The following is a 16325-nucleotide window of genomic DNA, read 5'->3' as shown; positions in this document are numbered from 1 at the left end:
GAATGTTAAAGCACGATATGTAATATATGTGTATATATATATATATGTACGTTTAATATATAGATATATATATATGTGTATGTGTGTAGTATGTAATACAGAATATACGGAAAAAATAAGATCGACCGACGTCGAGGACGTCACGAGTCGTACTGACTCGCTCGTCGACTCGTCCTAATCCCGTGCTCCTGGTTCCCCTCTACCAACTATGCTATTCGATGGTGGGGGTAGTCCTACTCCTCGCTTCAACGAATTGCAGCGACATCTCTTGGTATTCTCTCGACCTATCTATTAGGTTTCTACTCTTATCGACATGAGAATACCTTTTTACCGGCCTATTTATCTTCTTTCAATTATTAATATATTATATGAAAGTATTGTATGTGAAAATATACAGTGACTGTAAAAAGTATTCGTACGTTAATGAATTTGAATAAATACTTTGTAAAATTTTGTTTATTATAAAAAAAATTTTAACAAAAAATATATATATACGTATTCTTTAAAATGAATATTATTAAAACATTATTATTATTTATTTATATTTGTTATATTAATGAATTTTCCAAAATTAATAGAAAATATACGCGTAATAAGTATTTCTACATTTCTACATTTACAAACAAAAACTGTACATTTTAATACATAAACGTAACAAAAAAGCAATTTATTTGCAATTTTAATACTTAATGAGATACCCTTTAGATTTTATAATCGCTTTAAGCTTTTATAGCATCGAATTTACTAAATTTTTGATTTTAATACTAGAAATTTTATTTCACTCTATTAACAGTGCATTTTTTAAATCTTTCTTGGAAGAAATATGATAATTAAGAATGTTTTCTTCGAGATAATCCCATAAGTTATCTATAATACCTCATAAATTCTGTAACATTCAATTCTGAAGATTGTGAGAGGACTTTTAATTGATTTGATACATTATGCAAGATCCATTGCGTATTATAAGTATTGTGCTTTAATATATAAATAATTATCTTGTAAGAACACATAATTGTTCTGTAATTCAATTTTATTTACATCAGCTTGAAGATGTTGTTTTAAAATATCAATATACAATTTATGATCCATGATAACATCGATAAAATGGAAAGATCCAACTACGTTTGCATTCATGAAGATCCCAAAACTGTGATAAAGCCTCGTTCATGCTTGCAAATTATTTTTCTCATATTCGATATTTTTTTTTGTTTTCTCCATACAGTACATCGTCTATTCGACGATAATTATGTTACATTTACTTTCATCAGTAAATATAAAATGATTTCAGTACTCTATAGAAATATTTATATACTCTTTCGCAAATTCTAATCGTTTCTTTTTATTGAATTCATTTACGAAATATTTTCTACGAGTTACTCTACCATGATATTCTATAGCTCGTAAAAAATTACGCTATTTATATAATAGTACTATTGTACTACAGATTAATATTAAAATTATTTTTAAATTTAGCAGCGATATTTGCTGCAATTATTTTTGAATTTTGTTTTATTTTTCGAATTATCCATCGGCCAAGTGTAATCATTTATTTTGCGTTTATATCCATTTCGTGGATTTATTTTTTAAAAGTTCTTTGGTCTCCATAACTGTCAATGATTCCTTAAATCGTGAAACATGGTCGATTTATAATTTTCAAAATTTCATTCAGTGTTTTGCATTTATTATATAAATTTGTAATAATTTTCCTTTCTTCTTCTGTAATTTCCTTGCCTTTTTGTTCTATTTTACGATTATCACTGTTTACTATATATATATATAAATTTAGAACACTATCTGTATTGACAATAAAGTCTTCAAATATTCTAAATATTCTGATATATTGATCCTAGATATATTGATATAAGATGTATTAACTTGTATTTATCCAATGTACAATTATCACGAATTAAAATCAGAAAAACTCTACGAATACTTATTACGCATATATTTTCTGTTAATTTTTGAAAATTTGTTAATAATTTCATAAGAAATATAAGTGAATAATTATTTTTTTATAACATTCGTTTTACAGATTTCTAAGAATATGTATATATATTTTTTTATTGAGATTTCTTTTTAAATAAACAAAGTTCTACAATGTTTTTATTGAAATTGACTGTTGTACGAATATTTTTTAAGACTCACTGTATACAATTTAGCGTTTTCTTTCTTTATCTCGTTCTCTTTTTATTTTCGCATAATTAAGAGCAAGGAATATATTAAATGTTTTGATAATAAATCTATATGAACAAAAAAAAAAAGATATTAAAAAAGTAAAATTACTTTTTTCTATACAAATTAATTTATATTTTATACGAGTCTCTTATCCTCGTTTCTTTTTTGTTCCTTTTATATATTATTTCATATATCGAATAAGTCATCTGAAATTAGAAAATTTGGAATATTAAGATCACTTTCCGTGCAAAAAAAAAAAAAAAAAAAAAAAAAAAGAAATATTTCTGATGAAGAAAATATCTTTTCTTCTTCTTCTTCTTTTTTTTTGACTTTTTTCAAACATTTTACATATAAATATTCCCAATAGGAATAACATTTCGTTAAATATTTATATAAAATATATATTATAATGTATACATTGGAATATAAAGAGAACGATTTTATGTTAAAAAAAAAAAAAAAATATGTTAGATAATTAAAAAACAGATTCACAAGAAGTATTTTAATATTAACTGTCGTATTATTGATAAACATTAATAATCAATGATTATGTTCGATTATCATCGAAAATAAACAAAACTTTGAAATATATAATAATATTAGATAACACATTATTATCGTTATATGATCATTTGAAATTATCGAAGATTGTAATAAACCGTAGAAAACGAAAAAGCTTTTTGCGTTAACTAAAATAAAAGATTAATCGTTATAATTAAATACGTCAAACATATTTCTGATTAAATTCTTTTCTTTTTTCTTTTTTTTTTCTTTTTGTTATTTTTTTTTCTTTTTTTTTTTTTTTCTTTATCTTTCTTACCCAAGCAAAAACTTCGTGCGATGATACGAACATACCACCGATCGATAATATGCACGGTTTCATACTTCTCATGATCGCAAATAATAAGAGCTTTTGAGTTTTCACTGAAAGAACGTAGAAAGGAACTTGACACCTGAAAACAGATATGTTATTAAAAATAATTAATATTACAACGATTAGAAAATTCTTTTCAAATACAGCTATGTCAAACTTAAAAATGGCTGTATTAATGCTGTATTAATTTCTTTTCCTTTCTCTCTCTTTTTTTTTCTTTTTTTGCTTTTTTAATATTTAAAAAAAAAATTTTTTTTAACTAAATTATATTAAACTTTATAAATACGAAGATATTAATTATTTCGTTCCATTGTGCACGACTTTCGAATATATTATTGTTAGTTATCAATGAAATGAAAATATTCTGTTGTATCTTAGAAATCTTACAATTCATTAGATGCGTCATTGCTATGATTCAAAAGCCGTTGTCCAATGTAAAAGTTAATGTATGTAGTTAATAGAGTGGAAATAATGTAGCTACTGCATTCAATTATTTCAATTTTCCTTTTCAATTTCGTAAATAATTCAAACATCTGTGAGGAAAGATTAGATGTACAAGAAAATATTTATAAAAATATCCACAAAAAAAGTTTCTTCAATATTTTCCTATAAAGACATATATATGCATATAAATATTATGTAAAATAGCGCAATATACAAACCATCATTTTTCTTTCTCTTTAAATGTAATCATATAATATTAATCTTAAAAGCATTAAATATTCGTATATAAACCAACAATACATATGGAATTTTCTGAAATTTTATTTAACAAAAATCTATGTATAATTCTAAAGTTGTTAAAAGAATATAGATAACATATAAATTAGATTGATCGAAAAGTTTCTCTGTAAACGTTTGATTATTATTATAGAAAATAATTTATCAAAAGGAAAAACAAAAAAAAAGCACAATTTTTTTATCCAATAATTGTTTAAATAAAAATCAAAAGAATATTTATTTCAAATAATTACATCATTATATGACATATTAGCTAAGCTTATTTGAGGATAAAAAAATAAAATAAAGTTTAGAATATATAGAAATATTAATGCCATATTTCAAAGTTACTCGAATTTATGGAGAATAATTTTTATCAATAAAAACAAATTAATATTGTGGAATTATATATAGCTAATATTTTACATTAAACTAATAACTTACGTAAAGAAAATTAAAAACAATGAGGAACATTCCAAAAGAAATTATAACAAAGTAGATCGTCTCCGAAAAATCATTAATCAAGTCAACAAATCTTGAAAAGAGAATAAAAAATGAATTATCATAAAATATAAATTAATGTATATATATATATAGGTTTTAGATACACTAGCTCATTCATAATGCATTAATTAATATAAATTTATCTCAGACTAACTCGGTGACTCTTACAAAACGCTTTATTATATCAAATATCCAATCGAATTCCTCTTCAGGTGTTCTATTATAACTAATTTTACGTAAACACATCTGATGCTTTTGAAAAGGTTCATGTATCCTTCGTCTGTAACAAGAACAATTTCTAAAATAATGTTGAGATATTTGTCAAAAATGCGGGTTGATGATTAAGTTAAAGAAAAAAAAAAAAAAAAAATGAATAGAAAAAGTAACATTGCGAAAAATTAAATACATACATTATAATGCTAAATTGACTACAAGCGTGTTGTATCGATGCCCAATATGATGAAAAACAGGCACAGGCTATTGTCAATAACAAATAAATCATTATCACTTGATAAATGAGTAAACTATAATACGACCATGAGCTTAAATCATTATTAATAGATATGGGTAATGTTAATTGATCTTTATCCTTTTTACCAAAGAGATATAAGAAAAGATTTAAAATACTTGATGATATCAAAGAGCAACCATATAGAAAGTAAATAACTGCAATAGAATGCAAAAATGATAACTAAATAATATTCTATCCGTTAATTGTATGATTTTATACAATTATGTGCATACCCACAATGACATACGTATAAATTTTACTTTTTTTCGTATATTTTTCCATAATGTTAAATTCCTCCTCGTCGTATGTCCGATCATAATCGGATTTTATATGGGAACATAATTTTTTCATCTTAAAAAAAAAAAAAAAAAAAAAAAAAAAGAAAAAATAAAAAAAAGAAAAATAACTCACTAACTTTCACAAATCCAAAAATATTTTCATTTTATAATGTAGATCAGTATAATAAAATTATTACAAACTGCTACGTATTTAATGGAAGTTGCACTGTAGGTACATAGGATACATGTTGCAGTACACATTTGCTGAAGCACTTTGACGGACGATTCCAATTTAATATCTGTCGTTAATAGCTGGTAAAGCTGCAATTGCGAAACGTTTGTAAATATCAAATGTGAACATAATTTTTTTTATACATATATACGTATATATATAATTTACACAGTAATTACTATAGAATAATCATCGTATGATAAATAAATAAAATATAATAAATAATATAACTATCATGTAATTAAAAACGAAACAAAAAAAAAAGAAAACAAAAAAAAAGTAATAACGACCCATATAAATCGAAAACAGAACAGAAGCAATTACCTGATGCAAAATCCCTGGTAACACGTAAATGATTATTGTAAAAAATAGAAAAAAATGATTGACTGAATTTTGATGGGGATGTATGCCTATTAAAAATTGTACCAGTCGATTCGAAAAAAGAAAGTGTTGTTCGATATTCGATGTTAGCCCTTTCAGAATCATTCCGACGTACATATGTATGCATATCTACTATAAACTTGGTCAAAGTAAACAATGAACCTTGCTGCTTCTTCCTCATTGCATATTCTAATTGTCGATCATTATTTTATAGATAGTAGTAATAGTAAAAGAGATGAATTGAAAATAGTACTATTAATAATTCGATCGATAGAATGTAATGTTATAATGTTTTATGCGTTTCTTCATTCTCACAATAGACAGTTAATATTTTTTTTTGCTCTCTCTCTCTCTCTCTCTCTCTCTCTCTTAGATACAATTTACTTTTCGTACGTAAGGGTTGAAACAGGTGATAGTTTTCGAACTATTAAACGAGGGGAGTTCTCCCCTTTTCCTTTTATTTCTGAAAAACATGCACAGATGGCACTGTTTACCTGCAAGCCTGTTCAGTCGATGTTCGACCGCCGTAGAAGACGGAACGGACAAATTATTATATCAGTTTTTTTTTTTTAGTGAAATACAGTTGACCATATCGATGATATAATATTGCGCACGTTTTATATATATTATATATATATATATATATATATATATATATATATTTGTGAGGAAAAAATTATGCAATGATAAAATGTCGATAGATATATAATAAATCGTTTCTTAATTAAATAGAAAGATATTTTGTGATTGAAGGAATGCAATATACAAAATGTAAGTTATTTAACGTTAAATACTTTATTGATAATTAATTATTTCGTTGCATTTTACTATTTAATACGAATGTATATATCCGATTTCTTTTTCTGTTTTTTTTTCTTTTTCATTTGCTTTTTATTTTTTTTTTTGTCTTTACAGATATAATTCAATCTTTTTTTTTGTAATACATTTCATATATTCGTTATTCCGATATAACTTTGAATTATTGCACATTGTAATACATTAAAGAAAATGAAAATGCTTTCTGGATCATCTGTAATATATATATATATATATATATATATATATATATATATATATATATACTTTTCATTAAATTAATTTTTACCACAGCAAAAACTTCATGCGACGACACGCAGAAACCACCTATTGATAGTTCACATGGCTTCATGGTTCTTATTAAAACGAATAACAGGAGCTTTTGAGTTCTAATAGAAAGATTGTAGAAGGGTACTTGACATCTATAAAAAAAAAAAACAAAAAATAATAATAACAATAAATATATGTATATAAAAAAAAATTGTTATTTAAAAAATAATTGATTTGCACCTAATTAAAAAAAAAAAAACTAAATAATAGATTTTAATTAATATAATATTTATTTTAATATTAATTACGATCAACATAAAATTCGTTTTAGATATAAAATATTATATAAAAAGACGAGTGAGACAGAAAGAGAGAGAGAGAGAGAGAGAGAGAGAGAGAGAGAAAGGAGGGAAATAAATATTTGGTAGTTTTTTACAATTTTTCAATTCTTTACAATTCTTCGAAAGTTGCGTTGCTGTGATTTATAAGCTTTTGTTCACAATAAAAATTAATATATATCGTAAATATAGAGCAGGAGATATAAATGCTTTGTTCAATTATTTCAACGTTACTCCATTTCTTCATTACTTCATTACTTCAATTTCAATGATATTTGAAATATCTGAAAACAAATTGCGATATATAACATATGAATGTTGATTGAAAACGAGTTTACAATACAATATTTTTATAAATAAATAAATATTGTGCCAAAATGTTTTATAAATTTAAATTGGAAAAAAATGACTGATCGACAATTTTTATTTTTTTTTTTTTTTGTTATCTGCCATTTTTTCTTTTTTTTCATTTTTTTTTTTCCTTATATAAATAATCTATGAAAAATGAGGTTTTGCTTGAAAATAATTGTACTCTATGTCTCTAGAACTTTTCGATATTTAAAACAGATACGTATGTATTGAATTCTTCCATATAGAATGTTGATATTATCGAATTTTTTTCTCTTTTTCTTTTCTTTTTTTTATTTTTTTTTTTTTTAACATTTCTGCACTATCTTTTGTCAGCTTTTTCTAATATAAGGAAAAGCTGGCAAAAGATAATTAAAAGGTAATTAAATAAATGTAAAATTATGGCTATATAATTAAATAATTTAGAAAACATTTGTGTGTGCGAGCGTGTGCGGGTGTGTGTATGTGCATGAGTGTTTGTGTGTGTGTCTGTGTGTGTGTGTGATTATTTAAGTTTATAAAGAAATTTTACATTTAATTTTATTTTAAATTAAATTTTAATAAAATAATAAATAATTAGCACATTTATTATAAATTAATTACTCACATAAAGGAAATCGATGACGATGAGGAACATAGCTAAGAAAACTAGAATTAAGTATAATATCTTGGAAAAATTGTTTAGCAAATTGACAAACCTTGAAAGAAGAAAAAAAAAAAGAAGATAAAAAGAGAAAAAGGAAACAAAATATAAAATTATTATAATAAAATATAATTAAATTAAATATTCATCGTAAACATATGCTTGCTCATTTATAATCCGTAAATTAAGAAAAAAAAAAAATATGAATTAATTCGGACAATTTCGTTGGTAACTCTTTTATAACGAACAATAATATCAATTATCCAATATAATTCGTCATAATTATGTATTCCATCGAGGCAAACATTTTTTATATATTTTCGATTCTTAAATAATTGCCGTATTTTATACCTGCAATAAATTAAAATGAAATAATCATATTTAAAAATGAAATATCCTTTATAAATTGATCATATACATTATAATACTAAATTGACTACATGCGTGTTGTATTACTATCAAATATAATGAAAAATATATAGCAGCTACCATCAACAAGATATAAAATGTTATTATTTGATAAATAAGCAAAATATAATATAATAATCCTGCTTTTGTAATATTATTATTGATGGAAAATGGTAATATCAAATCAACGTTATCCAATCCATAAAAGATGTACAATAAAATATTCAAAATACACGGTGATATCACGGAAATAGCATAGAGGTTGTAAATAACTACAAAAATTCAAAAGCATATATGTATATACATATATATATGTGTATATATATATATATATATATATATATATTTGAGTGTATCTGTGTGTGTGTGTGTATGTGTGTAATTGTAATATTATGTATATATATATATATATATATATATATATATATATACATATATTATATATATATATATATATATATATATATATATATATAATTATTGGCATATATTTTTTCATACTTACTCAGGAATGTCAATGTATAAAATTTGCTTTGTTTCATATATTTATTCATAATATATAATTCATCCTCGTGTAATATCAGCTCGTAATCAAGCTTAAAATGAGCAAATATTGATCTCATCTGAGGAAATAATATTTCTTTATAATTGTCAAAAGTATCTTCAATATGGAAAAAATAAATGAAATATAAGACAAATATCGTACGTGCCGTTACGAAACTGAAATAAGTTGTGCTATAGGTACATATAAAACTTATAGCTGTAAATATTTTCTGAAGTATATTGATAACCAATTTAAAATTAATCTCTGATATAAATAATTGATATAACTGAAAATGTAAAATATTAGTAACAAATCAATGTGTTAATACGTTTAATCACATTTTAAAAAGTAATTAATATACATATATATGTCCATCGAATCGAATAGAATAAAACAATTTTTAATAAAAAAAAAAAATTATATTAATAAATATTAATTAAATTAATTTAATAATAATTTTTATATTAATCAAATTAATAAAAATTATACTTTAATAAAAAATTATTAATGAAGCATTAATTTAAAAGAAAAAAAAATATATATATATATATATATATATATATATATATATATAATTATGATAATGACAATGAGTAAATTGATCACGATAACATTTACCAGATGTAAAAATATTGGCAACGAGTACAATTTTACTACAGAGATAAATAATAATTGATTGTATGAATTTTGATATCGACGTAGCCCCATTATGAATTGAACCACTCTATATGAAAGTAGAAAATGCTCTTCTTAATAAGTTAGATCTCTCAAAAACATATCGAAATATGTAACTTTCAAAATATCAAGATAAAAAATAATTTCCTAGAATTTTTCTTCATTAAGGATTTAAATAACCCTTCGTTTTAGTTCGTACCATAACTTGTCAAATAGTGACATGAAAATAATACCATAATGATTGGATCAATAGTATACAATCATAAAATATATTTTTCTTATAGATGTACCATATTCGTGATATTGAACCCTTCTTGATAATACTGTTATATATGTAATTACGAAAATAGTTGGTTGTTCCGAACGATTAAATTAAATAATTCATTCCGTTTCAATCGAGAGTCATGCGCAGAAAGATATATTGTTTGCAACCATAGTCAGTAGTTGTCCGACCGCGGTACAGGACACATGGTTAAATAGACGCAATATACATTGAACAATATTAATTATTTTCAATTAAATTCAATCGATTTCCATTAACGACACATTTCGTTCCAGTGTGGTGTCTTTTTATTAATGAAAAAAAAATCGATTGGATATACAAAAAAAAGAAAAAAGAAAAAGAAAAAGAATTATATCCTTTAGTAGTGCGATGATACAATCAATGTTTCAAGTGTCATTGTGATTCTCTGGCCTATATATGTATATATATATATATATATATATATATATATATATATATGCGCAATAAGACAAGAGAAAAAAATGAAATTTCTAGAAAAAAAAAAAAAGGAAAGAAAAATATGCATCTGTATCTTCACAACATTTGCTTGTATTTCATACGAGTAAGTACATACTTTTATTCCTTAAAAAAAATCGTAGAACGATAGGAATAATTTTTCATATTTTTATTACGTCAAAATTCGTTTTGAAGTTAACGAACGTTCCGACAAACAAATAAACATCGCAAAAAAAAATGCTTTTCGCATTAATTGTAAAATAATTGAAGATAATCGTATTCGCAAAAAGAACAGACTATTTTTCACTTTCATATATTTTATTAATTCAAATAGCTATTAAGCAAATCAACAAATCTTAAACAAAAACAATATAATGAATTTATACAAAGTGAAAAAAAAAAAATAAAAAACGTATTATAAATAATTTTTTATCAAACATTGTCAATCCAATAAAATAAATAATTATTATAATTATTATAACTCCGTGACTCTTTTATAACTTTCTACAATATTATCTCGACAATCCAATTTGATTCATTCGAAATTTTTACGTTAGATCAAATCTTTCGATTAAATTTTTTATTTTCTAGAAATGATTTATTTTCAATCTGCAATAATGACATACTAAAATGACATTTATATTCGAAAAAATAATACTTCTGATAAAGATAAAGAACGTTTTTAAGATAAACTTGATAAATTATTTTATCAAGTATACTTAATTGACAAAAATTGCGCGTTATACCATTATCAAATACAATGAAAAAAATATACTGGACAGAATTAATAAGGTACAGAGTATTGTAATTTTGTAAATAAGTAAATTATAATAAATCGCTAAGGGCTTTGGAATATTATTCGTAAGAAAAGGTAATTTTAAATGATCATTTTCTAATCTACCAAAGTGATACTAGATAGTATTTAAAATGTACGAAGTTTTTATTGAAATGCAATAAACGCATAAGGTATGTACAACAAACAAACAAATAAACAAAAAACTTTTACTAATTGTAATAATAAATTTTCGGTTATCTGGATAAATAACAATACGCTTACCCATGATAGAATAAGCATATATTTTGTTCCCTTTAATATATCCATTGGTAATTTCAAATTCATCTTTATTGGTAAGCTGTTCGCAATCAAACTTAAAGCGGGAAACAATTAATTTTATCTAAAAGCAAAATGTTCATTTTCTTTTTTTTACTTCATCAATCTTTTTTTTTTTTGGAACATTGAACAATGAAGCTAATTTATTAAAAAAATGATACGAACTTGTAGGGATTTAAAGTATGTAGTACGATAACACAATCTGCAAAATTTCGACAGTTGATTCCAGGGTGACATCTGACATGATGGACTGATAAAACTGAAATCAAAAACTCCTTATAAGATTTCCTAGTGATTATTAATCATGACTTCTTAACAATAGATGATTAATAAGTACCCATTCAATCTTATTTCAGCGCAAACATTCCATTCATCTGAATATCTGAATAAATAAGACTAAATGATGCTAAAGTATTATTCTGATCGAACAATGTAATTCGTTTGGCGTAACTTTAAAACATATCTTAGTCTTTTAATTTCGTAAAAAAGAAAATTCGGCAATATTTTGATTACAATGATTACAATAATTCTAATTACAATAATTACGTATAGATTAAAAAGAAATACATTTACCTCGAATCCAATCACTGGAAATATGTAAACAGTTATTACATAAAATAAAAATAAATGACCAATCGAACTTTGATTGGTTCAAAAGTCAATTATTATACTGAGCAAATTTGTTTGAATAAAGAAAACGTTATTCGAAGAAGATCAAAACACTCGCAGACGTAATGAAATATTTAACGTTCATTGTATCGAAGTAAACAACAAATTTTACGCTTCTTCATTCGAGCATTCAAATTGCTTCTCATTATAATCGAGAGAATAATAAGTAAAACAGTGAAATGAAAATAGTATAAACGTTGATCGAATCTATAGAAAAAAATCGTAGAATGTGTCATTCTTATAAATTTCCGTAATATTGAAAACCAAACAAAATGATTCAAGTGAATTGAAAAATAAAACAAGATGGTAGATATCCATTCGAAAATATAATTCTGAAGGACATTTGCAGTAGGATATATTAATCGCAACCATTATTAGCCGTATTACGATCGTTGTATACGATGCACGATAAAAGCAATAAGCAGTGCGTTAGAAGTAATCGACACTGAAGTCCATCGACTTTATTCAGGTCAAAGTTCGTATAAACTACGTTTCTATGTAAAAATAAAACGTTCGGAAGCGGAATATAAAAACATTCTTTATCTAATTATAAAAGTGTCTCAGCGATTATCTTGAAACAGATCGATATTTACATATATATGAGAATATATATGTATATATATATATATATATATATATATATATATGTATATATATATAATAAGCTATACATAAAAAGGAAAAAATTTTTATAAAAAAAATTCTGCATATAATTATTCAACAGTTTCACTATATTTAATTCCAGTAACTACAATTTTGTATTCTTAGAAGGTAAGGGATGATCGAATAATGAAGATAATAATACATCACAGATTTATATAAGTAAGGTAAAGTTAATGTATATTGCGGTACACCGATGCGAAAGAGAATGCTTTTTGCAATAACTAAAATAAAAGAATCTTCTTTAAGATAATGAGATTTAATATAATATATCTTTTTCCACTTACCCCAAGGAATGCTTTATAGGACGATACGAATATATCTCCGATTGAAAGCACACATGGCTTCGAGCATCTCAATATCATAAATAACAGTAATTTTTGAACTCTTATTGAAAGAATATAGAATGGTATTTTACACCTGCAAAATAATATTTTATCTTTTAAACAACACATAACATAATAGCTTCTACGTATAGACTAGTTATAAAAAGATACATTTCTAATTAATGTTACTTATCACTTTAGTTGCACTTGAAACAAGAGAAATAAATATTTCATATTATTCAATAAAAATCTCACAATTCTTCGCGAGCTTCTTCGCTATGATTTATAAGTGTCTGTCCAACATAAAAATTAACAAATGTAACAAATATAGAGCATGCAATGTAGAAACTACATTCGATAAGTTGGCTTATATTTCGAACCACCGATGAAGCTTGAAATATCTAAAAGCAAAATAAAGATGTTTTAAATTTCTTTTTTCAGATGACTTAAGTAAACATAAACTGCAGGAAAATATATTAAATCTCTAGAATCCATTATTTTGAAACGTTAATAAAGAAAAACAATTAATAAAGAAAGACAGTGAAATTAGGAAAAATTCTAAATGAATTATAATTGTCTGTAAAAAACAATTTCGGAACGATCCTTCTTAATAATACATACGATGTAGTTATTTACAACAGAATAATTATATATGAAAAAGGATTTATAATAAAAATATTTAGAAGAATTAAAGTTAATGAAAAAAAAAACGGAATTTTAAACATTTCTAAGAATACGTGAATGTATTATAACAAAATTACTTTACTGTTATAAAATATAATCGTAACGATACAGATATTAAAATATTTTCTAATTCCACCACCTTACTTATCACATATTAATTACTTACACACAAAAAATCCAATATAATGAAAATCATAACAAATGAAATCACGATTATATAAATTCTTTTTGAAAAAGAGTTGAGCAACGTAATATATCTTAAATAAGAATAAAGAAATAAAAAATATGTATTATACATCACATTGATTAAGATGGACACTTCAATAAAATAGACAATAATTGTGAATTTACCTCAAGATCCTTTCATGACACTGTATTATGTCCACGATCCAATCGACTTCATCCATAATTTGTTTAAATTTCTGTGGTTTTAGAAATGGATGTCCTATTTTTAATCTGCAATAAGTACCTTATAAAAGAATATTAAAATACATAAGATAAAACTAAACGAATCTGAGTCATCTATGTACCTTATAACGCTTAACTGACAACAGGCGTGATTTACGAATATCAAATACGTTGAAAAAGATATAATTGCTACAGATATTGATATATAGATTCCTGTTGCTTGGTAAATAAGTAAACTGTAATATATCGGCCCAAGGTTTAAAACATTATTAATAGGAATGGGTAAAGTTAAATTAACATTTTCCAATGTACCAAATTGATATGAAAAAATACTTATAAAGCAGGGAGTTATTGTTGCAAGAAAATACAGGTTGAAGATAACTACAATAAAACATACATACATAAATTTAATTGTAGGTATTGCGTATCCCGATTTTCATGTAGTATGTTATGTCCGTACCTAGGATAGAAAACGTATATAGTTTGCTCTGTTTAATATATTTTTCCGTAATATCGAATTCGTACTTATTAGACATATGATCGTAATCAAATTTAATATGAGAAATAATTGATTTCATCTGAAAGTAAATTTTTTTTCTAATTATTTAAATCAATTTCCATCCATTGAAAAAAATATAATAAGTTAAAAATAAATGGTACGAACTTGTACGTATTTAAAGTAATAATTACTGTAAGTATACAGAAAACAAATAGCTGCGAACATATATTGCAGTACTTTGATAGTTCTTGCTAGAGGGACTTCTGAAATGGCGAGCTGATAAAACTAAAGTCAAAAAAACTTTATAATGTTTCATTATTGTTAATCTACGAGTTTTTATTCGCTCAACAAACTGTAATTCTTAATCAAACCACTTATACTTGACATTAATTTAAATTAATAATAAACAATACAAAACAATGATTATAATAATTCTAATAGGCATAATCAGGTACAAATTAATGAGAAATATATTTACTTGGTATGCTACTCCTGGAAATAAATAAACAGTTATGATACACACTTGAAACAACAGATCTCTCGAACTTTGATAAGGTCTCAAACCCATAGTACATTGAAAAAATTTATTCGAAAAAAGAAAATGTTGCTCGAAGTAGGTAAGACCGCTCGCTACAGACATAATGAATATTCTGACGAAAATTGCACCGAAGTAAACACCACACTTCACGGTTCTTCCTTATTGCGCATTCAAATTGACGTTCATTACAGTCTATAGAACGATTTGGAAAACAATGAAAGGAAAATAGTGTAAATGTCGGTCGAATCTACAGCAACAATTCGCATAATATATTCCTCTCATACATTAACGTAGTATTGAACCCTTCCCGATACGAGTCAAGTACATCGAAACATAAAAGCATATGGTGGTTCTCGCAATTAAACGAGAGGAGTGGTTGTTGCTTCTTTTCATAATAAAGACATAAAGACATGCGCAATGTGGTTTTTTGAACTGCAATCTTCTCAGTCATCGTTCGACCGCGGAATAAGATACATGCTAAACCAGGCGTTACGGGGAAATAGACAGTGAAGTGAAATCGATATTATTGACAAGAGTAAAAGTGTGTCGTAAGCTATACGGAAATAAGAAAAATAGTAATTGATTATTTCGACTACCTTATGGGACATTTTCATTGAAATCAAGTATAAGATTTGATGAATATCTATATTTAAAGTAATCGATATGTAGGAAAATTTGTTGATAACGAAGTTAGACTATTACGAAACTGATAAGATGTTTCTTAATGTAAAAGAACTGTGCCACTGGAAAATGTGAATAACTAATCTTCCGTGATAAAATTCAGTGAATTCTTGAAGTGTCCTTGTTAATTTTATCGGAACAAAAATGAGGAGAGATATTTTGACTGAAATTGTTTTTAAGCATAATGTAAATTTCAATAATAATGATAGTCGATCTATATGCAACAAGTAATAGTAGACACATTTTATTTGTGCGGGAGGAAAGAAGTTCTTTTATTCGTATTAACAAATCAT

At 24.7% G+C, this 16325-nt stretch overlaps 3 protein-coding genes across 6 annotated transcripts in view; all 3 read right to left on the bottom strand.

The window, feature by feature from the left end:
• LOC146872605 (beta-1-syntrophin-like) overlaps positions 1-142 on the bottom strand; it is a 281859-nt gene extending 281717 nt beyond the window's left edge. For 3 of the 4 annotated variants that reach the window (XM_085660894.1, XM_085660891.1, XM_085660895.1), the window contains exon 1: positions 1-131. This exon is cut by the window's left edge and continues 28 nt beyond it. The gene's annotated coding sequence lies outside the window, so the exon portion shown is untranslated. The other variant, XM_085660893.1, reaches the window with a different exon arrangement.
• A 2671-nt stretch (positions 143-2813) lies between these two features.
• LOC118448603 (uncharacterized) lies at positions 2814-11620 on the bottom strand. Its single transcript, XM_085661110.1, has 13 exons — positions 11514-11620; positions 9004-9121; positions 8713-8770; positions 8339-8441; positions 7216-7250; positions 6781-6913; positions 5018-5135; positions 4684-4939; positions 4428-4553; positions 4214-4304; positions 3437-3582; positions 2996-3128; positions 2814-2864 (listed from the first exon to the last, which is right to left on the bottom strand). The coding sequence occupies exons 1-13, from the start codon at positions 11574-11576 to the stop codon at positions 2814-2816; spliced, it is 1431 nt and encodes a 476-aa protein (XP_085517236.1). The 5' UTR covers positions 11577-11620.
• A 1387-nt stretch (positions 11621-13007) lies between these two features.
• On the bottom strand, positions 13008-16078 carry LOC146872604 (uncharacterized). Its single transcript, XM_085661109.1, has 9 exons — positions 15292-16078; positions 14979-15098; positions 14775-14892; positions 14437-14695; positions 14258-14362; positions 14073-14163; positions 13478-13623; positions 13184-13316; positions 13008-13120 (listed from the first exon to the last, which is right to left on the bottom strand). The coding sequence occupies exons 1-9, from the start codon at positions 15451-15453 to the stop codon at positions 13070-13072; spliced, it is 1185 nt and encodes a 394-aa protein (XP_085517235.1). The 5' UTR covers positions 15454-16078; the 3' UTR covers positions 13008-13069.
• Positions 16079-16325: the final 247 nt, after the last annotated feature.

This window comes from Vespa mandarinia, chromosome 13 (assembly GCF_050613455.1).
Source record: "Vespa mandarinia isolate Hongniang chromosome 13, ASM5061345v1, whole genome shotgun sequence".
Classification (NCBI taxonomy): domain Eukaryota; kingdom Metazoa; phylum Arthropoda; class Insecta; order Hymenoptera; family Vespidae; genus Vespa; species Vespa mandarinia.
This window is presented reverse-complemented; position numbering and strand designations above follow the sequence as displayed.

Coding starts and splice junctions, on each gene's coding strand:
- LOC146872604 (XM_085661109.1), bottom strand. CDS start 15,453: ATGTCTGTAGCGAGCGGTCTTACCTACTTCGAGCAACATTTTCTTTTT. Junction 15,099..15,291: donor TTCCAGGAGTAGCATACCAA/GTAAATATATTT, acceptor TTTTGACTTTAG/TTTTATCAGCTCGCCATTTC. Junction 14,893..14,978: donor ATTACTTTAAATACGTACAA/GTTCGTACCATT, acceptor ATTTACTTTCAG/ATGAAATCAATTATTTCTCA.
- LOC118448603 (XM_085661110.1), bottom strand. CDS start 11,576: ATGAATTTGAAATTACCAATGGATATATTAAAGGGAACAAAATATATG. Junction 4,554..4,683: donor AGTCAATTTAGCATTATAAT/GTATGTATTTAA, acceptor TTCTTGTTACAG/ACGAAGGATACATGAACCTT. Junction 4,305..4,427: donor CGTTTTGTAAGAGTCACCGA/GTTAGTCTGAGA, acceptor TCTCTTTTCAAG/ATTTGTTGACTTGATTAATG.